This window comes from Bolinopsis microptera, chromosome 3 (genome assembly GCF_026151205.1).
Source record: "Bolinopsis microptera isolate Bmic1 chromosome 3, MBARI_Bmic_1.0, whole genome shotgun sequence".
In the NCBI taxonomy this organism is placed as follows: Eukaryota; Metazoa; Ctenophora; class Tentaculata; order Lobata; family Bolinopsidae; genus Bolinopsis; species Bolinopsis microptera.
Genome location: NC_087074.1, coordinates 6,320,200 through 6,347,169, shown reverse-complemented (window position 1 = coordinate 6,347,169; position 26,970 = coordinate 6,320,200). Strand labels below are relative to the sequence as shown.

The following is a 26,970-nucleotide window of genomic DNA, read 5'->3' as shown; positions in this document are numbered from 1 at the left end:
TAATTTTTAGAAAACACCGTTATGTGCTGGTTCAGCCGAATCATTTGCTATAATATATTCATTATTCAATTTCATTTTAATTTTAGTTTTGTTAGTTGTCATCCTGCTAGTGCCACTCAGTATGCATGCTTCTATACGCTAATCTAACTGCGTTTTATAAAGCGATTAAACTATTAATTGCACGAGGCGCATCCGAGTGCAATAACTGGTGTAATCATATTATACATACAGTTAGATTCGCGTATAACTACACGCTTTTGGTGTTATTTAATCGGTGCGATTAGTTTATAATCGCACGGACTGTGTTGTTAGTTTCTCTAAAAACAGTGCAAGATAATCGCACTGTTATGAGAGCACTGAACAACTCAAAGTACAGCGCACTCCAGCCCTCCACTTCAACCCGAAACCTTATTTGAATTTTTAAATAAACAACTGCTAATGTGAAAGCAGAGAGCTACTGTAAGTGCTGTGCATGCTGTGTAAAAAAATCGCACTGCCCCGGCAGATTGAGATAGGACTATAATATGCGTGTGCATTCAATTTCAAACGAAAAAGAAATGATGAATATTGAAACCTTGAGACTTTCAGCGTAGAAAGTTCAAACTCAAAGTTATATATATAGTCTTATCACAATTTCTGCCGTGTGCCGGGGCAGTGCGATTTTTTTAATAGTTTTTCAATGAACAGTTTACTGTTACAGAGGCTATATAGTGAATTAGAATAAGGTATAAATGTTTTTGTTCATTTAAAAGCCCCGAGCAATGGCGATGGCGTCGTGCCAGAGGTACTTGACACAATATCAAATATACACGGAGGAGGGTGCAAAAGTAAGTATACACATCAAATCAAATGATAACAATTAATTTTTTCCAGAGTTGAAAAATACGTGAGATAATTTTTTAAATACGCCGTATTTAACGTTTTTTTGCTTAGAAATAAAATACGTCAAAAATACGTTAAAATACGTTTGCCTATTTTTTTCGTAATTGCATCCAAAAACTTAATAAGTTATGTATTTCGTTCGCAATTTTTTCAGACACATCGTCATTACGGTTCGTAATGATTCGTATTTGCACGCTTTGGTACGCTTTAGCACGTGCACAGTTCCCTTAAATCATACGCGAGGTGATTAACTACAGAGCTACGGGAGTTTTAATCAAACTTTTATCTTGTATATATAGAAATAGTACTTATTATTTCATTGGAGCTCTTAATGCTACAAAATCACTTGTAACGTATTTTAACGAATTTTATTCAGCGAAAATAAAATACGCCGTATTTAACGTTTTTTTGATATTATATAAAATACGTTAAATACGTATTTTTCAACTCTGATTTTTTCCGAATGAATGTTCATTTTCGATCGATTCAAATTGTAATGCCAATGGATTGTGTTTTCACTGCAGCCTTAGGAACAAAAAGGTATTACCAAGCATGTAAAAAACTTAATATCCTCCCAATCTCTGTAATGTTTGACTACTACACATAGTCATAACTATAAGTACATAGGTACAATGTACAAGGATATACTATTTTTCCCGATCCCTGACTCCTGTGCCGAAGACACAAAAGAGTCAATTGGACAAGGGTTAGCGTACGACTACGAGTTTTTTTCCTTTGTATTTAACTATATATACAATTACAGCGAGACGATATATATCCGTACCATTTTACTGACATCACGGCATCAACTTTAACACGACTTTTCGCAAAAACCGTAAAATATATAAAACTGAAATTTTTTTGACTGGGTGAAATGTCTTAATGGTTTTCAAATCAGCATGAAAAAATAACAAATTGGCCAAGAAATGACAATTATATTTATAGTGCCCAAAATTTGGTGTCAAAAACGAAAAATAAAATAGGTAATAATTAATTAAATCTTTTGAGTCTTGACACCACTTAGGGTTAGACGGGTTCCTGCTAGTATATGGTAGCTTGCGACCGTCATGCCTGCCTGCCTGCGTAAATACATACGTGCCGGCCGTGCGCACAAATGTCGTCTACGTTCTTGACTCACAATGTCAATCCTTCGCATCTCGCCGATCTGCATACGGTTGTGGTTGCGAGAAAATGCGCGGCGCGACCCAGTCTAGTAGTGCATCGCGCTACAACCTACGTTCCTTTTTAAAACTAGAAGAATGTATAATATATTATTACTTTTATGGGTGGGCGATGTGATCAGCTGGGACTAGAGAGACAGATCACTGAAAGAATCTATGACTATACTACTTTGGCAACAATGTTTATTGGTGAAAAAAGTGTGCTGCAACTTAACCCTCTTTAATTATTAAAAAAGCAATTTAACTTTGGGAGCCATAAGACAAAAGTGACATGTGTGATGTGACGAAGAAGAAGAAGATGACATGCGACAAAAGCTTTCCACTTTCAGAATTGAGAAAAGAGAGTTGGTCTTGGATCAGTGATATTGCATTAGATCAGGCTTGAAAAAATTGTTCATCAATTAAATGCTTATTTGTCCAAGACGTTCCTATTATATTATTTGACCAAAACCCATAATCATGGGTACAGTGTACCGCTGCCAGTGTCTCTCTTTTCCAAACAAAAGGAAATGATATTAATTTGAATAACCGTCCGCAAATGCAAATTGATACCGAGAATGAAATCGGTCGCTCGCTATTTCGAAATCACGAATGAGCAAAATTCTCACCTTTCGCACGTGCAAACATTGAGCGGACGTTGTGTGCGCATACAATATTGAATCACCGTAAATTTTTGCATAGCAGTATTTTATATATACAGCAATTTTCAGTAATTTTAGCAATTTTCTATCAATTTGGACGTGTCCCCACGTGTGCAACTTTTCGATTTTCAACTTTAAAACTAGCCTATAACACAATTTAGACCTTTAAGAAGCAAAATTGAGCTCCACAACCCAAGGGATGGCCCAACACCAGAGAATACTAATTCACAACTTTTGTGTTTTTATAAAATTATTCTTCAAAAAAGCACTTACTTCAATAGCAAATATCTTTATGAAGGAGCAAAGTAAAAAACTTTTCCGGTAGATTTTCAGAATGCTTGAACAATTATCTAAGGTAGGGGGTGCACCATAAAAATAAACTTGCTCGGATTTTAAAAATTTTTGTACCATTGTTTTCTAGAGACTGTGAGAATTTTCACAATACCAAATTTGTCATACCTTTTTGGAAAGATCAGTGAGTTTCGCCTAGGTGCCATATTTGATGGTGCGCGGCTTTTGGAGCAAAATTAGCTGTAAAAGCCGCGTAATTTGACCAAATTTGACCAAATTCGTTGATTTTTGTCGTATTATTTGGATATATCTTTAGTTCCTTAAAGTTAAATGAGATCATTCTGGAAATTGGCGACGACCTTCCAATAGAGCTTTCACATCTGTCCGAAAAATTTGGTGGATATCGGAGTTGATATAGTGATCAAAATGGGGCAAAATACGCTGCTTTTAGCTGTAACATAATTTCTGATGGTTGGATATGCTTTACATTTTTCGGACACTTTCCTTGTAAATCTATAAGTAAGCTTACCAATTTTTGTTGCAATCGGAGGTCGGGAAAGATTCTAAATATCTATTTGTTTGAAGAAAATTGTGCTGGCCGAAATTAGCGCTAAAAAACCATCCTACAGTCGGCACGCGCGGCTCACTGTCGATGGCGCACTACCTATCTAAGGTGAAAATGTCCTCATATCAGATTTTGAATAAAATTACTCCTTAATGGTTTAAAATCGATTTGAAAAGTTGTTACTTTGTCAAAAATCAAGTTTTGAAAACATTTAATTTGATGACGTCATCAAGTGATGATGATGAAGATAAATTATTTTTTGATATAATGTAAACTAAGGTATAAACAATTACCTTTAAAACCTGTGGTTCGAAATGACTGTATCTTTTATACTTTTGAATCTACGGACACTTAAATGTAGGCTATAATTGACTGCAAAAGCGTCTATACATACATATATATACTTCACGACAATCTGTTGTAAAACAGGGGTTCCAGAAAACCCACTTCCCGATACTCCTGAAACATGCAATTTTTTTACAGTCGATTTAAACAAGGTCTAGACGCCCTGCAAAGTTTCAGATCTCTAACTCAATTTTAACATGGTTTTTAAGGCACCTGAATATGGCGATTTTGGATTTTTTACCTAATTTCGTATAACATGCTGGCGCGTATTTTGAGAAAATTTCTTAAAAATCTCCACATAACTATTTCTTATTCCTGTCATCTTTAACATTGAATTAGAATGTTTTGAACTTAAATATATGATATACCTGCTGAACTACTTTCGATGAGTCTTAATGCCTGGAAAACAATAAAGGGGATATACTAGTATAGGGGGTAAATAGTATTGTGAATATAAGGGCGACGGTAATGCTTGCCAGCATTGTGATATATAGATTATAGGTCTATATTGTGATACCTATAAGCTAGTTGAAAATAAGTAAGCTTTACACGTTAGGTACGCCAAAATCGATGGAAAACTGCTAAAATCACTAAACATTGCTATTTTTACAATTTTCTCAGTCGCCAGTGTCTCCTTTTTTCAATCAATTGATAATATTGATAGAAGGCAGTGTCAGGTGCCTGAACTCAGCACTAACGATGCGTTACCAGTATACAGCTACGCCCTCACAGCAGTTATTGAAATCGTTACAATTCCAAATAAAATTTGCAGGCCGTGAATGAATGGCAAAAGTGAGCGATCGAGTTCATTCTCGGAATCATTTTGCGTTTGGCCTTGGGTATGGTATTGGTAACGCCAACGGTAATTACAGAGCAGAGCAGAGCCACACCTACAGCAGCTGTGCATATTCAAACAAAGAACAAAATTTGAATATTAAATAAAGTCACCGCCAACCCTCGACCGGATTATTGAAAATTCATTTTTATATTAATTATTAATCTTACCTTTACTTGGGACCAGAGGCTATGCCTATAATGTTTATAAACATAGAGATTCGGCGGAATGACAGGCTGAGCGCCGCCCAGTAAATACTAATCATACCTTATTGGACATAAAAATATTCCTTGAAAAACTAAATTGTAGATGTTGTTCACCACATACATCTTCGCGCTATTTTTAATATAATAATATATTTAATGATGCACGGCTTTTGCCGCTTCAGTAAGCGTAAAATTCGCGTAATTTGATGAAATTTGTTGATTTTCGTCTTATTATTCCGAAATATTCCGTCATATCTTCGGTTTCTGAAATGGGATCAATCAAAAAATTCGTAAAGACCACCCATTTAGAGTTTAGAAACTTTTGGAAAAACTTGGTGGATATCGGAGTTGAAAATGGGGCAAAAGGTGTTATTTTGCAAAAAACCGGAGGTCTCTACCTCTTTTACTTTTGAAGTTAGGCCCCAGCCGGTAAGGTTTCCTGGTTATAACTAACGCGCATTTAAAGAACTTTTGCTTTCATTTAAAAAAACTTTCACTTTTACAGTTTTACAAAGCATAACCCGCCACCGGCACTAATGGAGTCAAATTTCAATTTCAAAATATCAAAAGAAAGTTATATTAAGAATTTCTGAAACACCAATGGGGATCTTTAGATGGGGTTGTGAAAACTCGATCTTTACCTTCAAAATCGACTTTTAAAACTTCATAATTTTTCCAGATAAAAGTAAGCCTTATATCGGAACAACTCCAATTGTGTCATAAAATATTTTGCTCGTTTTAAAAAAAGTTTGATATTCACATGGTATCACTATCGTGATCATTTCATTATAATTATATCGCTGCTATCAACTTAATAACACCAGAATGTGTGTGTGTCTGTGTGTGTGTCTGTGTGTAATTTCCGAACGGTTATACAAAAAAAACGGTAATAGTTACGGGACTGGTTTTTTCGGTATAGTGCCGACAAAACTCTGACGAAGCCAATAAGCAAATTTTATAAAAATCGGCCGGTGGTAAGTGGTTTAATTGATGGTTTTGTACCACAAAATATGTTACATAAAATGGCTTGAGAAGAACGGCAAGAGTTACGGGGCTAGCTCTCTCTCTCTCTGCATATGTAGCGTATATATTACATGGCGTATATATTACATGGTCATATAATACTATAAACTTATTAGGGGAGGGAGTGCTCAAACGGTCTGTTTGGACTGTAGAGAGAGTTCATACTTTCATACGACAATGTAATGCATGTTCACAAATATGATAGGCTGGTGTGGTGCATGGTGTTAAGGGTTAATTTCTATTGATTATTCATTAAGAATTACTATCTTTTAAGCATACTATTGGATACGTGAGGGCACTCCGAATAGAATTGCTCGCCTAATCCGGGTTTTGACTCAGCGAGTAATTACTCCTACCCTTTTTAACTGCGGCAGTGAAATCCCGGCCGTAGGCCGGGTTACACTAGTTACAAATAATATTGAAATGTTTTCTTTCTATTTATTCAAAGTCGCGCAGACTGGCAACCCTAATATACACAAATCGCTTCTTACGATAAAGGTCAAAAGTTCTAAAACAATTAAAAAGTTCCAGCAATTCTAAGATTCCAACAAGTTACTCCAATCATAATCAGTGGCATTTAAACAAATCTTCGGACACTGATTGCTATAAATGAGGGATAACAGTTCACAAAGCGAACATTTCATTAATATTATTAATATTAAGTTTCATTTCCCCACAACTCAGTAGCCCCAATACCTTCGGTATAGTTCCAATCATTTACCCCAATCACTGGTGTCTGCCCTGTTCCTCCTCCTCCTCCTCCTCTCCCTCCTTTGTTCCCACCACCACCACCACCACTTGGTTTCCCTGCAATTTCCTCAAGCCATTCCGGCACATCCTGTTTAGCTTTACTCAGCATCCTGACTAAAGGGATAGCTAGGTGATGGTCAATATCTCGCTGGAAGAACGTTATAGCTGTTCCAGTGTTTCCTGCTCGACCAGTCCGCCCTATCCTGCAATGCAAGGTATTGTTAACATTTCATTTGAAATAACCAACTAATTAAAAACTGACCTATGAGAACACTGTATTTATACCTTGTGATGCAAACGAACCTGTGGATATACTCTTCAAACTGATCTCTGATCGGCTTCTTGCTGATCCGACCCTCTCTCAGAGCAGTGGCGTCGTGCTCGTGAAATTTAGGATTACTATACAGACTCAAGGGTAAGTCAAAGTTCATGACATGCGTTACCCCCTCTATGTCTATCCCTCGAGCTGTCACGTTAGTTGAAACCATTATCGGGTAAACTCCGTCCTTGAACGCGTTCAGATGTTGAACACGTTCAGGTTGTGACAGCTCCCCGCTCAAATATATCGCTCCAAAGTTCTCGATAAGATCGGCATCATCCTCCACGTAGTAAAGGTCACGGAACTTCTTCCGGAACCGACCTTTGCATTGATCGTAGATATACTCCGAAACACTGTACGCTATCTCTCTAGCGGATTTCTTTGTGTTGACAAAAACAAGTATTTTCTTGTCAGAGCAGCTTCCTAGCATGTGAAGGATGTAATCTCCTATATTTGGGTGATTGCTGCCCTGCTCGTGTTCCCAGCACTTGTGTTTGAGGAAGGATTTCTCAGCAGTTACCAGCAGGTCCAGCAGAATCTCTTTTAACCGCCACAGTTTCTGGTTGTAGTTATCAACCAGCTCGAAGTTCTGGGTGACGTTAGGTTGCGCAGAACCAATCTCCCCTGCCTCTATCAGTCTGTACTTCGTTTTGAGAGACTTCCTCGCAACCTTCTGGAGATCAGGTCTAAAGGTGGCGCTGAAGAGAAGGCTCTGTCTCAGTTTGGTGGAGGGCATGTCTGTCTTACGGCTGTCAATTATCAGATCTATGTCAGGTCCGAATCCCATATCCAGCATCTTATCTGCCTCGTCTAATACAAAGAACTTGATGTTCTCTAAACTTATCGTGAAGTCTTCAATAAGCTGTCTCACTCGACCGGTTGTCCCTATCAAAATATTGCACCCATTCCTCACTCTATCCAATTGTTGCTTCCTATTAGTCCCAAGTCCTCCGTGAACAACACACACTCCACAGCTAGGCTCGATGTCATTGGTTAGCTTCCTCGTTGTTTTCTCTATCTGGGTAGCAAGCTCCCTAGTCGGGGCTAGAATCAGAACTTCTGGTTTCTGAGGTGATTCGCGAGTCACAGGTTTCTTCTTGTACCCTCCATCTTTGATGAATTTCACCATCGGGATGATATAAGCTGCAGTTTTACCTGTACCAGTCTGGGCACACCCCATGACATCGTGCCCCTCGCTGATTATGGGAAGAGCATAACGCTGGATCGGGGTGGGAACCTCAAAATTGCAGCAACTCTTGTCTGTTATGTTCCCAAGCAACTTCCTATCTAAGTTGAGATCTTTAAACTCGTCAATTGGTTTGTGTTCTGGGTCACGTTTCGTGCATTTGCACGGATCTTCCTCTTCTTTCGTTTCTGAATCATCAGATTCTTTACTCTTAGCTTTACAGTCCCCGCACAAAGTACCAGGAGTAGTGACTTTGACTGGAGAGAACTTGAACAGTTTGAACTTGATGCCCGGGTCAATACGGTCTATCTCGTAAAGCTCTTCTTTATCAGTGATGCGGTTACAGAATCTGGCTGCGTGGCCGACCTTACCACACTTCCAGCATTTCAGTCGACTGTACGCCGCCTGACTGTCGTCGTAACTATCTCGTCGGTACGTCGAGTTGGATTCCTCGGAACGCCGCCGATATCTTCTGCCCGACATCGCACTTAGCTTCCCTCGGCTGCAGTTTACATTACCTAATGATGAGATACGAAGATAAAATTGAAGAGTATATTATGCATATAAGAATATTTTGTTCAGATATCGAACGGCGTTTGTGGAAATTCTGAATTTGACTCAACGAATTAAGCAGAAAAACGTATCCATATTGTAATTTAGGTATAATTATATTAAGTCAATGGCTTCACTTTTACAGGCCCTTTAACCAAATTAATGATTCACACATTATCAAGTTCCTGTCAAAATAAGTTCGAATCAAATTTCAAAGATCAAATATTTAAATCAAAAATCAAATCAGATCAAGAACAATGACATAAATCACTTTTTAAAAGTAGATAAGTTTTTAGTGTTGATAAATTGATAGGTGACAGGACTAAACCGAAACGAAATTAAAAACTCGTCACAGGTATAAGCGACTGAAATAGAACGCATGGAAAAGGGAACCTAAAGTTGACATATTCCAAAGGCAAAACATGGAAAGGTAAGAAAAACAAGAGAACTAAACGGCTCTGCAAGGCGAAGAACGGGGATCCTTGTGTTCTAGAAGGTTCTAGAGGGTTAAAGTATAACTTATAAGTAAACTTTTAAAATACATCACAAAGTGTCGAAGTGGTAGGAATTAAAGTAGAGTACAGCGAGCCGTGCAGCGTGATAGCCTGATAATATACCGAAACAGGAAAACCCATGACCAATATCCAATTACTTGACTCGGCTCAATACTTTAATACTTCTCCAGAAAAGTAACAAACAGGGCTTCACAAGCACAGCAAGTAGAGCTAATACCTTTATAACACCCATGACACACCTGTTATACCCGCGGTAAGTCAGCATAATATGTTATAATTATGCATATTGTACACATAAGCCTACTCTAAAATTAGAATAAGTGTTCTATTTTTGTTGTTTAGTGTTCATTCAATCATACATAGCTGCAATACCAGATAACTAAGTTTCAAGCTTACTTACGAGTAAATCTTGTTATAATTAAGTTTGCTTTGATCGTCTATAAAAAATAAGACTGAAGGAGTCAAATTATATACCGTTCCTTATACATTATGTAGAAATGTTATGCTGTTATCTCTTAATGTACATGAAATCCTACATGACATCTACCTCGATTAGAATAAGACGCCTTTTGTCAACCATGAGCGACATACTATACCGAAAAAAGAACAGTAGAACGCAGGAACAATGTCCATTGTACAAATGTGTTAATAAGTCACCACACAGGAATTAACGAGTACTATTATAACTAAAGCTGTAAGTAAGAAAAGAAACATGTAATTCAGAGATCATGCCATGCTGTGTAATACGCTAAACACCTATCTCGGTCACACTACAAAAGTTAACTCCGGTGTTATGTTCTTCGAGCTGGCAGTTTGCCCAGAAAACAAATTGGCTCTATAAATGCGTACGATGGCAATTTTAATAAATCTTCTGGCCCGTGAAATTGAATAATTATCGCAGGGAAGTGTTAAGTGACGCGTACCAAACGGAAACAGGAATCTGATCTTGCAATTGAAATCATTTTGCTGACGCGCGTGGCAACCGCAAACAGCAAAATTCTATTTCTAAGTCAGCAGTCAAATTACGCGCGCGAAATATGATATGCACGCTTAATTGCGCTTTTATATTAACCGATTATTCCCTAAATGGTCGTACGACATATTTATTATGCATATGGGCAAATTTGAAAAACTCACGGAAAAAATCCTGATGACGATAAAATTTTTATTACAACTTTTAACTTTGCTTTTACTGGGCGGCGCTCAGCCTGTAATTCCGCCGAATCTCTATTCCATATGTTTATAATAGCAGAGGTAAAACTACAGCAGAGTTACTCACCGTAAGATCGATCAATCCTTGTAGGTTTACAACCTACCAGGACGCGCGCCGAGTTGGACTCGTCGACGGTCCTATATATGGAACAGATATTTTACGAGTATCACCCGTTAAATCAATCCCAAATCATCTGCTGAGTTGAGCGTGATGTACCAATGAACTCGACTCAAAATGCAACAGGGTGTAGTGCAATTATACTGCTCAGGAAAAATACAAGCAACTTAGCAACTATACTAGCGTAAACAAACGTTTAAATAAGCGCTATAAGGATCAGTACACAAACAAACAGCTAGAAAGATGACATGTGCATACTGCCGTTCCCTGAGAAAAGGCAGTAAGTCACATCGATGCCATTTTGAGAAAATGGGACAAACGTGTTTGTCGTTTTTTGACTTACTGACTGACTTGACTGACTTAAGGCGGCTTCAGCGTCCGAGTATTGATGCGCTGTCTCCATAAAACTCTATCCGCCATAAGTCCGCCCATTTCTCCAGTGTCGTTGAGACCCGTGTCAGCTCGTAAGCTATATCAACATAAGTCATGGCTGGTCTCCCCCTACTACGCACCCCATGAGTTGGTTCCCAGAGTAGCAAGCGGTTTGCGACTAGTTCTGGGTGCCGGTGGATATGGCCTGCTAGTCGCATCCTGCGCTCTTGGATCTTCATGGTTGCTCTTGGTAGGTTGCCATAGACTTCTTTGTTGGTTTTGCGCTGCTTCCAATCCACATTTAGTGCCATCCTTAGCATTCTGGTGTAGCAGCCATCAATGCGTTTCTTCAATTGCTCTGTCAACGTCCACGTTTCAAAACCATAAAGAAGTATCGACTCCACAGTAGCAACAAATAGACGGATCTTTAGTCCTCTTCTAAGGTCAGACTTACACATCTTCTTTAACTTGTGGCAGGCTGCCCAAGCCTTAGCTTTTCTGACCCGCAGGTCCCTCTCTGTCGTTGCTATCCATGCTCCAAGGTAAACAAAGTCTGTCACCTTTTCCAGCTGGTTTCCACCACAACTGTTAAGACTACTCGCCTCCTCTGTCATGTTCAGAGTCATGAACTTAGTTTTAGTGTCGTTCATGGCTAGCCCAACACTCAGTGCTGCTTTCTCAAGCCTGTCCAGGAGTAGTTTTGCCCCTTTAATGGTATCAGTGATAAGGGCAACATCATCTGCAAACTCGACGTCTGCGATGTCAGAGATATTCCTCTGTAGTTGTCGGTCTTAGTGAGGTCCCCTTTCTTTGGCACAGGAACAATATTACTGAACTTCCATTGATCGGGCATGAGACCGTCACATAGTGCATCGTTGCAGAACTTCAGGATGACGTCATCAATGTCCACCCTCTTCATCACTTCAGGTGAGATACCATCATCACCATAAGCTTTACCTTCTACTATCTGCTTTTTGGCAAGACGTAGTTCCTCAATGGTGAACGGGCCATCCTCTATATTCAGTGGAGGGTGTATATTCCTGATCGGAATACTATTGTCAGGGACTGTGGGTGGCTGTCCAAGTAATCCAGGGAAGTGCTTCCTCCAGTTCTCGAGACGTTCTGTTGAGCTGCCCCCTTCAACGAGTCCACAGCTGGGATTTGTTCTCCCTGAAATATCGTTGACAAGCTTCCAGCTTTCCTTGTTCTTACAACGATCAGCAGTATCCTCGACTTTCCTGATCTTTCCTTTCAGGATCTCCTCCTCTACCTCTTTGTAGCAGGCCTTTAACAAATCCTTTTTAGTGGCGACTTCCTCTCTCTTCTCCTCGCAAGGCTCCTGATGGTATTGGTCCTTGGCCAAGAACAGTCCCCTCCTTGCACTGTCCACTCTTAGGTCACTTGAGGGGTCAATCTGCTTTTGTCGAGTCTTCTTTGGCAGAAGGCTCTTGTTTGCCGCCTCAATAGCAACCATAAGCTTCCCGTAGCTTTCAGTGGCCCCATCATCCTCCTCTACCAGGCCAGAGAATCTATTCCGAACTTCAATTGCATACTTTTTTTGAAGCTCACCATCCGACTTCAGGGCACTATAATCATAGTTAACTTTTTTCGGAGGCCTGTGTCCTTTCCTAAAGCTAACTTTGATCTTACACACTACAACTCTGTGATCAGATCCCAACGACTGAAAAGTGTTGTAAACTTCAGTGTTCTTTAAAGGATTGGGCGACATCTGTCCGACAGCGACATCTGTCCGACAGCCGAATTAGGGATTTCGGACAGATGTCGCTGTCGGACAGGAGTCGTTTTTGGCGACATCTGTCCGAATTTCGGATTATATTGTAATTTCGGTTCACATTTGTATTTCACAAGCTCACGGGTAATCTCGTGACGTTGCTACCATTGTTCTAATGCTGATGTGACCCATTGAGATCTGATCCATCGATACGTGATTGACTAGTTGAGGACAGGATCGTGCTAGCCGTACACTAACAAGCTGTTGATCACATCACAGGACACAGCCTACATGAGTACATATTATAGGACAGCCGGACGGCGGTATGAGGGATCAGTTATCGCAATCCACAATCATTGTGGACCACAATGGCAACCAATCTTCAGTTTATCCCTGGACACAAACAAGGCTCGGAGAACCCTGTCCTGAATGGCTTCCGATGCGTCTTCGACAAACGAAGAGACGACACCACCTACTGGAAATGTTCGGATTTCCGGATCCTACCGTGGTGAAACGACCGTCCACGTCAGCAAACAGAACTTGAAAAGAAAGGCATCTGGTGGAGATCAACCGACGAAATACGTCGTATCTGAAGCAGTTGGTGGTTTGGGTTACGAATCTAGAGCTCAAAGCTAAAGCTTGGCTGCCAGCTATCATCCCTCAACAGAATGGTGGACATGGCTGAGTTTGCTTCATACTACGAAAACGTACTTGGATCGGGACATCAACCACCAATCCTAACTTCGCTCCCCACATGTGGAATCAACACGTGGGGAGCGAACAATAAATATTTTACAATCGACAACTTCAGAGAATTGTAGTTGATTACACAACTAGAGAAAAACTATGGTTGTAAACTATGGCTCAGATCATATCTCAAATAGGAAATGTTACGTATACAAATTAGCAAGTAACAGTTCGTATCATGTCTCTAATTGGTAATGTGTCGTATTGAAATCAGATCAAAATTTCGGACAGATGTCGTTTTTTTTCTGGTACCCTGAGTCGGACAGATGTCGCTGTCGGACAGATGTCGCTGTCGGACAGGAGTCGTGTTACCTCTTTTAAATAGTTTTTCCACTTCCTCCGTATGAGGATATAGTCAATCTGACCTTTGTTAAGTGTCCCATCGGATAAGAAGGTCCACCTCTTGTTCATGTTGACCTTCTTTCTGAAGCGGATATTGGTAATTTCCATATCGCACTCCAGGGCAGTGTCTCTCAGTAGCTCTCCATTCCGATTGGTACGAGTATGAAAGTACCAACGGGAATCTTCTTCACTCACCTTTCCAAGCCGGGCGTTCATATCTCCCTCTGTGATCAGCAGGTGGTGCGCTGGCACATCGTTCATAGCCTGTCTAAGGGTGTTATGAAAATCCTCCGCTTCTTCAACTAGTGCTGCCTCGGTCGGACTATAAGCAGTTATAGTTGTGAGTCTGGGACTCCCGTTGAAAGAGATAGTCAGCACCCTTGAGCCATAGGGTTTAATGAGGCTGATTGCGCTGTATGCTCTTCTAGTCAGCAGAAAGCCCACTCCACCAGTGGCTGCTCCTGCTCCATTCCTCCATGCTGAAACAGTTACCAAGCTAACCCCCTCCTTGAACTTTTCAATCTTGATCGGCTCCTGGTGGACAATCCTATGTTCTTGGATCCCAAGGATCTCCATGCCACTCTCCAGAAACTGAGTCACAAGTTCAAGGCGCTTGTAACCTTCTCTAGCAGTTCGGACATTAAATGTCCCTACTAGAGCTACCTCACTACAAGAAACCAATGCATCCCCATCCTTTTTTTGGTGTTTTATGTTATTTTTTGTGCCGGGTGAAGGAGCCGGCATATCATCTGTCACCCCTCTCCTAGGGAGTTTTAGGGTGAGAGAGTCATCATTCCGGTCCCCTCCGACATCTAAATCAGTGGTAGGGACTTTAACCCTAGTGTTATTATAAGACATCATCATACTTTTCAATGGCTGGTGTCTCATGCGCAGTCCCCTGCACATCAGGCAAAGTGAGACACCTACTTAACGCCGGGCGCCACTTGAGCGTTAAATGACTTATCCATCTTGGCCACGTGAGTAACAACTTCCGCTAGAAGTAGAACACATGTTGCTACCAATCAGTAAGAGTGGGTTTTGTGATGATGCCCTGTCGTTGTATTATTTCTTCTTTCGTCGCCAATTCCAATAAATGACTATACGCTTTTGTCCCAAAGCTAAGGGAGATTAGAGTGAGAGCGAAGGCTCCACTTTTACGGGAGCTAACCTTCCCCCTGACTACCTCGTTACCCCAGGCATGGGGGGCCGATCCTGTTACCAGAGCGTGGTCCAGTTTACCTGGGTCATGGAAACAAGGTCAGAGGCAAACGGCCAATACCTCTTTAGCTACTGTTCACTCCACAGCCGGGGGAGTCACTGATTCTCTGCACCTCTATTCTCTTGAGGTTTAGAGTTAGGAGACAATTATGTGATCCAATAATTGAAATCCGCGGGGGTCAGTGAGCCTCCCGTCGCCCTTCGCTGCCCTTAGCCTGGAGATCACCACTGTTCATCCAGTTTCCAGTCTTCACCGCGAGGAGATAGCAGGATAGGACTTGTTGTGGAGAGGCTTCATCTTGCTGTTCGATGTGGTACTGGAAAAGGGCACCAACGGGGTAGCCCTTTTTCGAGGTTCTGGCTGCTGCAGGCAGATCCAGGGTCTCTATCCAGCGGTAACGCTTTGGGTCACCTGCGCTTCACACAACCATTTTAGGTAATATTATTCGTATAAACGGGGTTAATTTTGACATCTATGTGTAAATAAATCATTGTCATATGTCCTAAACATGCTTAAAAGCATAAATTTACCAACACTGATCTATAAAAACCATTTTTCTTCAGAATAACTGAACTATTTTCCCATCCGCATTGGACTTACTGCCTTTTCTGAGGGAATCGCGGACTTACTGCCTTTTATTAGGATCGATTTCAACCGATTCCTCTCTAGAAAGGCAGTAAGTCCATTTTTCCTCAGATAAATTCAACACAAAAAATACAACATTTCTATATTTTTGATCATATCCTTGCAATATAATTATGTGGGCCTCCTGTGCATTGCAAGTGTGTAATATTGACGAAAAATGGATAATTTCTCGCTCAGAATGCATATAACTCCTTAAATATCGAATATTTTGGAATAATTTTTACAGCATCGTATTTAGCTTGGTCAGACGCATTAATTTAAAAAAACGTTTGAACATACAATATTTAAAGCACCAAATTTTTCAAAAAATGTTTCAATAATTCACACAAGGGGGGACCCTTGTGTTCAGGTTCAAAAATTTTGAAAATAATATTTTTTTGAATTTTGAATTATTAGTACCCAAATTTTTTGCTTGCTGAGCTGATTACGACCACATAAAAATTATTTCGATATAACTAAAACTGTGGAAGTTATAGTCCAAAAACTATAAAAAATGCAAATAAATCTGGACTTACTGCCTTTTCTCAGGGAAAAAGTTCCCTCACGGAAAAAGTTCCCTCAGAGAAGGCTGTACAAATGGACTTACTGCCTTTTCTCAGGGAAAGTTTTGGGATTACGTGCCAAATTGTCAAGTTATGTGTGACTTACTGCCTTTTGTGACAGCTAAAACAGTATTTTTATAACGTGATTCATAGCTTATGTTGTAGAGAATCTTCTCCTGAAAATTTTGGTACCAATATCTCAAAATTTCGAAAAATGGACTTACTGCCTTCTCTCAGGGAACGGCAGCATACATATACCCAGACAAGTAGCACTAGCAGTAGTACTAGTACCTACAGAGTCAGATTATTTATACTGCACAATAACTAGAGAGATAATGATAAGTGTACCGGCAACTGCTTGGTTCTCTATTATATTTACGGGGCCCAAGCTAAACAAATCCTATATTTGGTTATAATCGGTGACAAACTCCACTTCCTATTTCAAGTAGCTCTATTTCAACGTTATTTTATTCCAAAATCCAAATCGTGCGACTATCACACTTTTTATTTCTATTTCTATTTTGTAACAGAACGATCACGAAGATCTGCTTATATATGTAGACCAAAGGCCGGTACAACCGCAAGCCATCGAACACTCTTCGGCACTTTGAAACCTCGTTCAAACCTCCCCTGATTTATTAATTATTGATATTGTTTGATTGTGCCGTAAAAATAAATATTTGTTTTATTAAAACAATAAGTAGGTAGCTAGTAGTTAAATACCGAATGGATTATTTAAGAAATTTATCTGCGAGAAGTCAAATGTCTCTTCCTTTGTATTTGTAACTTAAACTATAGTTTATATGTCTTATGAACATAATTCCTGGTATGGGGTCCCCAGGTAAACTTGGTTTATGAGTTATGCTAGGAAGCATTAAAAAAAAAGGTAAAACATTTTCATTATTGATCACTTTTAGCTCTTTACTCTTGTCAAATGTCAGGTAAGTAACGAAGACAATTAATTTTCTTCTTCCAAAGCGTTTCACTTTCAATAGCAAATAGATGTTGTACCCCATAGCTTTACTGTCCATATCTTTTGTGAAATTCGAAAGGAAAATTCTCAATTTGCCACATTGTTGATGAAATAAAATCAAACGCAATAATTAAACGTAGTTAACAAATTTAAGATATCTGTGTCAACTTATCAATTCTTAATTCACTTTCTGGTTACTTCCGACAGTTCGCAAAATCTTTTCTGGAAATGTACTCCATAAATTTATTTGCTTGCACTTGCAAATATCAGCTCTTCACATTTTTCAACGAAACATCTTTCTGTTGGTAAAAACTTGAAAACTATTAACTATATTCATTAACTAGGATCTCATGAAATTAGCATGAAGTAAACACCCAATAACATAACTACTAATTGAAAAGAGCACCTGCATCTACAACTATAATTCACCAGCTTCTCCCTAGAATAATCGAAGTTGGTGACCACCTCGACAAACTGTTCTTCACCACCCACCACCCTGACGAGCTGTATCACACTAGACTCCACACACTGTACCACACACTGCAGTCCCTGGTCAGTGGTGTTAGCGTAACTCACGCACAGTTTACCTAGAGTGTCTACACTAAGACTTATCTCTGTTGATACTGATAAGATACCCGGGATTTCTAGTTGAGAGGAGGACTCCTTACAATGCGTGTAATTATTGTGGAACGGCCCTGAGGCGAAGTCACACAACGACACATCCACCGTGATAAGAGGTGAATCTGTGTTATTATCAGTTTCTGTTTGTTCAGCAGTACACTCTAAAAGGCAGGGTGAGAGCGAGGAGTTGTAGTGTCCTCCCTCGCAGAGGAGGGTTTGTACAGCAGATGGTAGGAACCCCTCCTCACACTGCACTGTAGTTAGAGTGGAGGATTCAACAGATATGGTTGAGTGAGGGGGGTTTAGTGGGACACACTGGAGAGGGACACACTGAGGTATAGTATTGTACTCACTGTTCGCCTGACACCTGCATTTAGAAATACAGTTAGGTCTTGGATCAGGTTAACTTAAGGTCTTAATTACTGGGACTGATTCACTGTTAGGGGTCTGAAGCATTATTTACCTAATTTAAAGTATATCTCATAAATAAGTGCAAAATATTCCACGTAACCAAGTAGCCCATAAATTTTTACCTGGGAAAGACCCCTGTCAGCTCGTAGTCTTCCTGACACTTCACGTTCAGTAGATCAGCTCCCCTGTACCCTTCTAGCGGAACTGTCTCCAGCACGTGATCTATCCTAACATCCTCCACTGAGCACGTGTCTCCTGCTGTCTGCTCACAGTGTGCTCCGTACATACCACTATCTTCACACTGACACTGATACCCTTTGAAACCTGCAATAGGATGTGTTGTAAATGACTTGTTAATCCCTGATTCCATTCGTAACCAAGGTTACCTTATTTTGAACCTGTTACCTAATGACTTTTTAAGTAACTTGTTTACCTATGACCAAAAGTCAGGTATCTTACAAATGCTAAACGACTGTACCTGCCATGACACATTGGTTGCTGTCACAAGGGAAATCCAGGTCGTCGCAGGGGTCCAACATTTCAAGAGTAGTGCCATTCTTACAGAGACCCTGAACAAGTGCAGTCTCTACTAAAGCCACCACTCCACTCGGCTGCTCACTCAGATGCAGCTCTATAGTTATCACTATCTGAGCGTTAGTTTTAGGGGTGTCATCCTCCAGCGTGAGGTTTATCATCTGGGTCAGGTATCTGTCTACTCTGTAACATTGCTGCTTGTTTGGGGTTATGGTGCAATCTGGCCTGTATTATAAACACCTCCTCGTTCGAGAAATAGTCCTTTCTGTGGAGGAGTGTTATATTTAGATATGACTTGCAACTTTGCAACACGAACATATTCTACTTTCTATAAATTTGACCTAAAGCTTGAAACTACGTTGAAAGAGGTAGAACTTGAACATACAAATCCTAGTAACCACAACAAAGGACTTATCATAGTTATACTCACAAGCTGATAGAAATAGTAGCTTCATTTTCAGGAGCAGTAACAGTGTTAGCGAACTTGACGAGAAGACAACTCTCGGTCTGGAGATCAAACCTCTGACTAGTGAGTCTGTACTTGCCAGGAGGTGTGCCCCTGTCAGAGGTTATGTGGAGTGAGGGAGGGGCTCTCTGTCCCACACTGAACTGCTCCACTGCTCCCCCTGACAGCTCCATATCACCCGGCACACGCACACTCCACCCACAAGAGTCAGACGGAACAGAACAGCCCAGGAGTGGGGCCTGTGTCTGGCGCAGTGGTCAGCACCTCACAGGTCACGTAAACCAGTTGGAGCCTCTCAACCAGGAGGAGTCAGCTGACTTGTAGAGCCCAGGGCTGGAGATGAACTCAGGATATTGAGCTGTAGTTCGTAGAAACACCATCTCCTCCTCACTTGTTGCTTTGTTCACTACCTGAAGATACAAAGTTTAATGAATTTCAGTCCCGTCCCGTAAATAAAAAAAAAAAACCCTTTGGGGGGGTTTTTTTTTTTGTCTATCTATCCTTATCCCATGATCCAGTCCCGTCCCGAACAGTCCCAAACTATTTCCAACACTCCCCGTTTCGCAGGTGTATTTACTTGCCAGTGTGGTGTAGGCCATGTCTCCGAAGTTAGTACATATTGTAGATCGTATTTCTCATTCCCGTAACGAATCCGGTCATTATAGAAACCCTCTGTTACATCTAATATTATGACTGAAAGATAAAGTTTGATAGAGAGGATATAGTTAAATCAGAAATTAAATTCCATAGTTAAGAGGCCTAAAAAGCTACCGGCATATGTTCCAGCCAAATTGTTGCGAAAAGTTGCTAACCTTGATTAGGGGAGACAACCATGACATTTCCATAGCACTTTCTTGTATTCTCCGGGACACATTGGAAGTTCATACTCGTTAAAATCTCTTCACTTTCTGCTAGCCTGAGATCCAATTTTTAGTCAGGAAAGCTAAGCGTTTGACAATAGATACCCCAATAGATATAACCACTGCCCAAACATTTTAGTCTGCGATAGTAGGATAAATAAAAAGTACAAGGTTTACAACAAGGTTTAAAACAAGGTTGTACAACAAGGTTTACAACCAAGTTTACAACAAGGTTTACAACAAGTTACAACATGTTACCACAAGTTTTACAACAAGGTTACAACAAGGTTTACAACAGACGAAAAAAAAGTAGATAGGAACCCTGCTTTCAACACTACAATTTGCAGTGATCACCCCAGTTTACATTACTCGTAGCAAATTGAATCTTGTTCAAGGTGAGGTTCAAGTTGGACTTAGCAACATTTCCATTTAGACGTTCCTTTAATTCGTCAGGGAAAATCTCTAAAGACATTTGAAGCGGCACAAGTTGGTCACAAATAGACAGGAGGATCTGTCATGTGTATACTATGAATTACATGCATTGTTGTATGTGAAGGATGGAATTCTGTCGAATTCACTACACACGATTTGCAAGACACACAACGATTTTGTACGTTTTGCCCTGTGAAAAATTTCAAAATCAAAATCTTGCATCCAGACGGGGGAGCATCACGAGTTGGATCAAGCGTACGAAGTTATGAATTATTACCAGTATAATGATGTTCACAGCTAGAACTTTAATAAGAAACAACAACTATTGGATACGATTATCAATACAGTGGGTTCCTAGTTTGGTAAACTTACCGGAGGCAGGGACTGCATAATATTGCGTGGGATCCGAAAAATGTGTGCAATAGGAAACACGTTGATCGATCTCCGAATTCGGAGTCGATCCCAATGTAACCCCTCTTCGTAAGCTTCAATCTTTCCTTCGCTAGATTTTTTTTAGAACGAAACAAAATGTCACAGACCTTGAGACGGGATTTGTAAAAAGAATAATAAAACTTTTGTTTAATAAGTATTTTGGCCCCCGCTGTGGACGACTGAATAATGGGTCCAATGTTGCACGCAAATGATATGATATGGGCATTCTGGTCGCAATAGTTTTAACACTTTGGCGGTGTTGGGTATCATGTGCTTCATGGTATTATCGGAGATTGCGAAGGAAATCAAAATATTGAGCTACTATGTGCAACTCCTGAGTCTCGGAACCCGAGAGGATTGAAAGTTAATAACTTTACAATCTCTTTAAAACAGCGAAATGTCACTGCTGGGGGTCCTCACGCAATTGTGTGAGGGCACTATAAAGGGTATTGATACGTGGTTTCATCATAATTTTGATTTGACGCTCGTATTTGCTTAATATCGTATAAACTAGAAAATGGATGACACACGATTTGCATGTAGAAATATAGGATCAACTGAAGATATTATGGTCTGACGAAAATGAGATAGGAAAGCGTGAAAGAGACCTGTTGATAAAGGGAATGCCCTTTGTCAGCAAATCAAGAAGCGCATGCATGGAGAGGAAGATTCCGGAAAAAAGAAAAGAATGAAGAACAAGGATGTGCAGCGAAAGAGAACAAAGAGAACCGGGAAAAAGAAAAACGAGGATTCCGACAACAAAAAATATTCCACTGGACAAGAAGAAGAATACAGATAAAGATATGCCACAAGAAAGAGAAGAAGCAGCGGAGAGACAGAGATTGAGAAGCCGGCAGAAGAGCGAGATGGTCCAGAGAAGACGGTAGAAGAAGAGGACAGACACGCAGCATGACGAACAGAGGGAAGGTGAAAGAAAAGAATGTAATTACAAAGAAGAGTAGAGAAGCGCAGAAAGAAATGAAGAGTGATCAAAGAAGGGAAGCACATGTAGGAGGGAAGAACAAAGATTATGAAATAATGAGGAACAGCGGAAGTCATGCTGAAGGAAAACTGAAGAAAGATGCAGCGAAAGGCAGAAAGAAAACATCAGGCTCCAAATATCTAAAAATCTCCCAAGCAAAAATGGAGAAAGGGGGTTATGCCGAAATAAAAGATAATTGGTCCAAACAGATAGGAGCAGTAGCACGATTATGACCGGAGCCCAGTATTATGGGGATGCTGAAAGAGGCGAAGATCGAGGGAAGCAGAGATGGACTTCGATGCGGCAAAACCATCCCGAGGAGAATTCCCTCTAAGCAAGCAACAATCTCGGAGATGATTGATTGATTGGGGGACAGGACCGTAGTACCAGCCAATGTTTACTCAAATTAATAAAAAATCGAATAAGTTAAATATTCATCCCCGAGGGGCACGCAGATTAAATTGTGATGTATCTAATAAAACTATTCATTAAAATTTATGGTCCGAGTCGACTGCCCTGATCTGCAAACATATTGATAATAGTAACGTTAACTTTATTATGCTGCCTCACCGCAATAGTGTTTATCAGTTGTCTGTGTAGATATGCGCATGTGGCAGTGAACTAAGGAATGTCTGTTAGAATGGCAGGTGGGGTTTGAAAAGTAGTCCCTGATTTCAGATTGTTTAATTTGAGCTGTATGAGTTTGGTTTTTGAGTGATTCTAGACTATGTTCTTTGTGAATATACGTAACCCATGGTAGGTTGTGGATAAAAATGGTGCCATTCGTCGTGCAGCCGAGCACTTTGCAAGTCTAGTAGTACATTATTGACGAATTTGGGCGTGTTTATTCAGAACAAAGAGGATTTTCCCTCCGAGTCTTAAATATGACGGGCACTAAGGGAGTGGTTTAACGGCTAAGGATGTGTGCTACGGAATAACGGGAGAATAAAGAGAGCAGCCGGTGCATTGAATAGTAGGAATAACACCAGAAAGGAGAGAAGAAGATGAATAGAATTCATATTAAAATAGACGGGGGAATTCTCCCGGGGAAGTAGACTTTACAGGATAGTAAAGGATTTAAGGGAAGATGAAGAAAGAAGAAAACGGATGACAGGTAGAGAAAGAGTTGAGTGAACTGATGATGAGATTGTGGTTTTTAATACTCTCGATGTACCAACTCTGATAACTCACTTGCAATTGTATGCGTTTATATTACCATTTGAGGAATTGTACAATTGAGGATACAGATCTTATTTATTGCATATCAAATGATATCTCTGATTCATAATTTTAGTGAAGTATCCTCCTGTATATGCAGCGGAGAACATCCTCACTAATTTGTGGGAGGATATGTTGTAGGGTCATTTTGGCGATCTGCCAAAATAAAAATTTTGTCATAGTCTAACACTTAATTCTTTTATTACTACAATGAATCGGTGGACATAATAAAGATAAGACCCGACTGTAAAAGAAAGACCGTGAAGAAGGACGTGGGAGAAGGAAGAATACGAATGGAAGCCGAGGGATGTGCGCAGAGGAGATCGCGAGAAGTGGAGCCTTAAATGGCAAATAGACTTGATACTGTTTAGAATTCAGAGAGTTTTTGGGGAGCAGAGAGTTTTTGGGGAGCAAGAGAGTTCATTTAACCTCTCTGTTTTTTGATTATCAGCGAGTTCATTTACACCTCTGTTTGGCTATAGAGGATATTTAGGATGATAGATTAGGCGAATTGTTTAGAGCAGAGAGTTATAGGAACATAAGAGTTTTATTTAACATCTCTGTTTTGATAAACATAGAGTTCAGTTTAACCACCTCTGTTTTTTGGTTACTAGGAGGATAGTTTTAGGTCTTAGGATTTGTTTATAAATTGCTAGGGAGATTAAAGGAGATTGTTTAAACTTCTGGGAAACTTAGAGTTGGGACTTTGAAGGAGGATACCCTTTTTATGGGATTGAAGACAGCAAAAGTTTACAGATAAAGCATACAATAAAGACCTAGGATATTTTAATTATTGAGATATTAAATATTGAAGAACATTGAACATTGTAATTTACAAACTTAACCGTTTTATTCAATTTGTAGTACTTCCCTGTTCTCCTTGTTACCTGAACCAAATTGTAAGGAAAAGAGCATTTTATCACAAGGTTTACAACAAGGTTTACAACAAGGTTTACAACAAGGTTTACAACAAGGTTTACAACAAGGTTACAACAAGGTTTACAACAAGGTTTACAACAAGGTTTACAACAAGGTTTACAACAAGGTTTACAACAAGGTTTACAACAAGGTTTACAACAAGGTTTACAACAAGGTTTACAACAAGGTTTACAACAAGGTTTACAACAAGGTTTACAACAAGGTTTACAACAAGGTTTACAACAAAGTTTACAACAAGGTTTACAACAAGGTTTACAACAAGGTTTACAACAAGGTTTACAACAAGGTTTACAACAAGGTTTACAACAAGGTTTACAACAAGGTTTACAACAAGGTTTACAACAAGGTTAACAACAAGGTTTACAACAAGGTTTACGACAAGGTTTACAACAAGGTTAACAACAAGGTTTACAACAAGGTTTACGACAAGGTTTACAACAAGGTTTACAACAAGGTTTACAACAAGGTTTACAACAAGGTTTACAACAAGGTTTACAACAAGGTTTACAACAAGGTTTACAACAAGGTTTACAACAAGGTTTACAACAAGGTTTACAACAAGGTTTACAACAAGGTTTACAACAAGGTTTACAACCCGACTTACTTCCAGGTAACCTCTGTTAAAAAGGGTTGTGTAGTAATAGTAGGACTAGAAACAAGTACAGTTCCTTGATCAGCATACTTGGATACCTCCCACCTCCTGTCTAGATCATTGTACGCCACATAGCCCTGCTGTAACGAGTCCTCTGTCGTCTTGTAAACTGGTTTGTTCTGAAGTACAATGTGTTAGTTACAGTGATTATCTCTGAACCCAGCAAGGCGTGGTAGTTAGATGAGAAACTTACGTTAATTTAACTTAGTGTAAGAGCAAACGATAGTGGATTATATTCTCAGAATAAGTCCAGGTCTCTCAGAAAATAAAGGTATAGTAGTGTTATTACCTGGGGATTGTAGTGTTGACACTTATCAAGAGCAAGATGATCGGTCGCCTAAAAATAATGCTTACCCGGAGTTTGTAATCCTGTAGCTCGTACACAGTCTCGTATTGGAAGATAGCACTGTTTGGGGCGACTCCTACTAGTAGCAGCTTCCCTGAGGGGCAATCGGTACACCCCGCCTCATCTCTTCTGTCTATACACTGAAACAAGCAGATGATTTGTTACAGGTCTAAAATGAACCTGATCCAAATCTGCTCTAACTGGCTAACTGGCATAGAAAAGGAGTTCTAAATTTCATTCTTACATTTAATTTCACTCCCAACATCTGATAACATTTGTCCTAATATACCCTCAGAGCGTGGAATATATAAAAACTATAATTGGACAATTTAAACGCGGCCTTGAAACATGGAATTATATCATGTCACAGAGTCAACGAAGACTTACAAGTCTTTTTCTTTGATGTGTCGTGAGAATTATTACAGAGCTGAGTTTTATCAAGACCTGGTATTTTCCTGTGCTAAACATAACATTGGAATATCTTAAACTGATCAAACTGGAGAGCCACGGCTGTTTTTCAAATGATCTGATTTTTGTGTCTCGACTGAGTTGGAGATGTGCCAATAATACTGACTGAGTTGGAGATGTGCCAATAATACTGACTGAGCTGATAACCATACTTTCGTTAAGGTTAATTGTTAATTTTTTTACAGATTATTAAAACTAACACAAACTGAAATGCTACCCATAAATATGATTATGAAGAACAGTGTTGACCATCCGTTATTTGATGTAACGACAGTTGGCACAGACACGACATTGAAGAATACTCCGTGAGCTGTGACAAAGAAGGTTAGTGGTCACTCTGTGTCCAGTATACGTAGTGTACACATTATAGATCTTAACTACATTGCTGTGTTTAACACTAACAGTAAAAACCATGTTGTCTAAGTGGTCAAACACTTGATTGTAAAATTGTCACAAAACTAAGGTCGTACGTTGATATAGAGCTGGTAAAAATCTCGCCTCTTTCACTGGAATATAATCATTACTACAGTACGCTGGTGAATATAAAACCCAGTACTGAAGTAAGAACTGGTGACAATCTCGCCTCTTTCACGCGAATATAAACACTACTACTGAAGTAAGAACTGACCTGGTTAACACCATCACAATGGTAGAAATAGCTCGTCAGGGGTTCAATACCAGGTATGATGTCAGTGTCACAGTAGAAGGGGTCCGCAACCACAGCCACAGAGTACCAGGTCAGCAACACGTGGAGCAACAGGGTACTGCAGTGCAACATTCTTCCTACAGGTGGGGAGGTGTTTACTGGCCAGTAATGCAACATTTAGCAGTTTTAATCTAATTTAGGGGGACCTTGTTATCAGGGTCCTTTATTTAGATACCTCTAATTCATTATTATTGAAGTGAACGCTGTAATTGGACATGCTTCGGTTTAAGATAGGGCTATCGGTGGTTGTAAATAATGTAAAAATATGCAATAAAAGTTTCGAGGCTATGAATACGAATTATAGCTGATAAAGGATTTGCTTAATTATTCTACCTAATTTGTTTAATTATTCTACCTCTAAGTATGAGCAGTGACGAAACGTACAAATGTGCCCCCCCCCCCCCTCTCGGACTAAAAATGTTTCCGACCCTTACATTTTTATAATGTCCTAAAATAAAGAAGAAAAAAAAGGTCAGGTATACAATTATTTTGTACACTAAATATTTTTTTCGCGTCGACCTAAGGTTCAAGTGGATGGGATAATACAAAACATGAAACGTTTTTCTTTTTAAAAATGCCTAAAATTCGGGAAATTGTCGCCGTTACGCTACTGATTATGAGTCGCTATAAAATCAGGTCAAGCAGGCGATAATCCCTAAGAGTGACAGTGACAAGTCATATCACCAAAAGCGACGGGGACAGGGTCAAGT

At 39.8% G+C, this 26,970-nt stretch overlaps 3 protein-coding genes across 5 annotated transcripts; 1 reads left to right on the top strand and 2 right to left on the bottom strand.

Annotated features, from left to right (window-relative positions):
* Nucleotides 1-6,398: 6,398 nt before the first annotated feature.
* Nucleotides 6,399-8,738, bottom strand: LOC134812613 (uncharacterized). Its single transcript, XM_063820099.1, has 2 exons — nt 7,023-8,738; nt 6,399-6,922 (listed from the first exon to the last, which is right to left on the bottom strand). Exons 1-2 carry the CDS (start codon nt 8,705-8,707, stop codon nt 6,628-6,630), a joined length of 1,980 nt encoding a protein of 659 aa, XP_063676169.1. The 5' UTR covers nt 8,708-8,738; the 3' UTR covers nt 6,399-6,627.
* An 8,549-nt stretch (nt 8,739-17,287) lies between these two features.
* Nucleotides 17,288-26,333, bottom strand: LOC134812118 (uncharacterized). 3 transcript variants are annotated; one of them, XM_063819309.1, is made up of 9 exons: nt 26,183-26,333; nt 25,095-25,226; nt 24,693-24,859; nt 20,038-20,141; nt 19,803-19,918; nt 19,190-19,635; nt 18,704-19,024; nt 18,348-18,549; nt 17,288-18,181 (listed from the first exon to the last, which is right to left on the bottom strand). In XM_063819309.1, the coding sequence occupies exons 1-6, from the start codon at nt 26,330-26,332 to the stop codon at nt 19,498-19,500; spliced, it is 807 nt and encodes a 268-aa protein (XP_063675379.1). In that variant the 5' UTR covers nt 26,333; the 3' UTR covers nt 17,288-18,181; nt 18,348-18,549; nt 18,704-19,024; nt 19,190-19,497. The 3 variants fall into 3 exon arrangements, with proteins under 3 accessions (XP_063675379.1, XP_063675378.1, XP_063675380.1); XM_063819310.1 differs by lacking the exons at nt 17,288-18,181; nt 18,348-18,549; nt 18,704-19,024 and having other exon boundaries at nt 19,580-19,631; XM_063819308.1 differs by lacking the exons at nt 19,190-19,635; nt 19,803-19,918; nt 20,038-20,141; ... (1 more) ...; nt 25,095-25,226; nt 26,183-26,333.
* LOC134812351 (putative mediator of RNA polymerase II transcription subunit 26) lies at nt 21,859-24,647 on the top strand (the record flags this gene model as incomplete). The annotated part of the gene is given in 3 exon segments (XM_063819742.1): nt 21,859-22,105; nt 24,014-24,139; nt 24,142-24,647. Coding segments are annotated over 3 exon segments (879 nt in total), but the record flags the coding sequence as incomplete, so codon positions are not given.
* Nucleotides 26,334-26,970: the final 637 nt, after the last annotated feature.

What these genes read in the sequence shown, in the direction of transcription:
- LOC134812613 (XM_063820099.1), bottom strand. Translation starts at nt 8,707, where the DNA reads ATGTCGGGCAGAAGATATCGGCGGCGTTCCGAGGAATCCAACTCGACG. An exon ending in TTTGAAGAGTATATCCACAG is followed by an intron (nt 6,923 to 7,022) that starts GTTCGTTTGCAT and finishes CTTGCATTGCAG; the next exon opens with GATAGGGCGGACTGGTCGAG.
- LOC134812118 (XM_063819308.1), bottom strand. Translation starts at nt 18,920, where the DNA reads ATGATAAACCTCACGCTGGAGGATGACACCCCTAAAACTAACGCTCAG. An exon ending in CAACCAATGTGTCATGGCAG is followed by an intron (nt 18,550 to 18,703) that starts GTACAGTCGTTT and finishes ATCCTATTGCAG; the next exon opens with GTTTCAAAGGGTATCAGTGT. An exon ending in CTGACAGGGGTCTTTCCCAG is followed by an intron (nt 18,182 to 18,347) that starts GTAAAAATTTAT and finishes TTCTAAATGCAG; the next exon opens with GTGTCAGGCGAACAGTGAGT.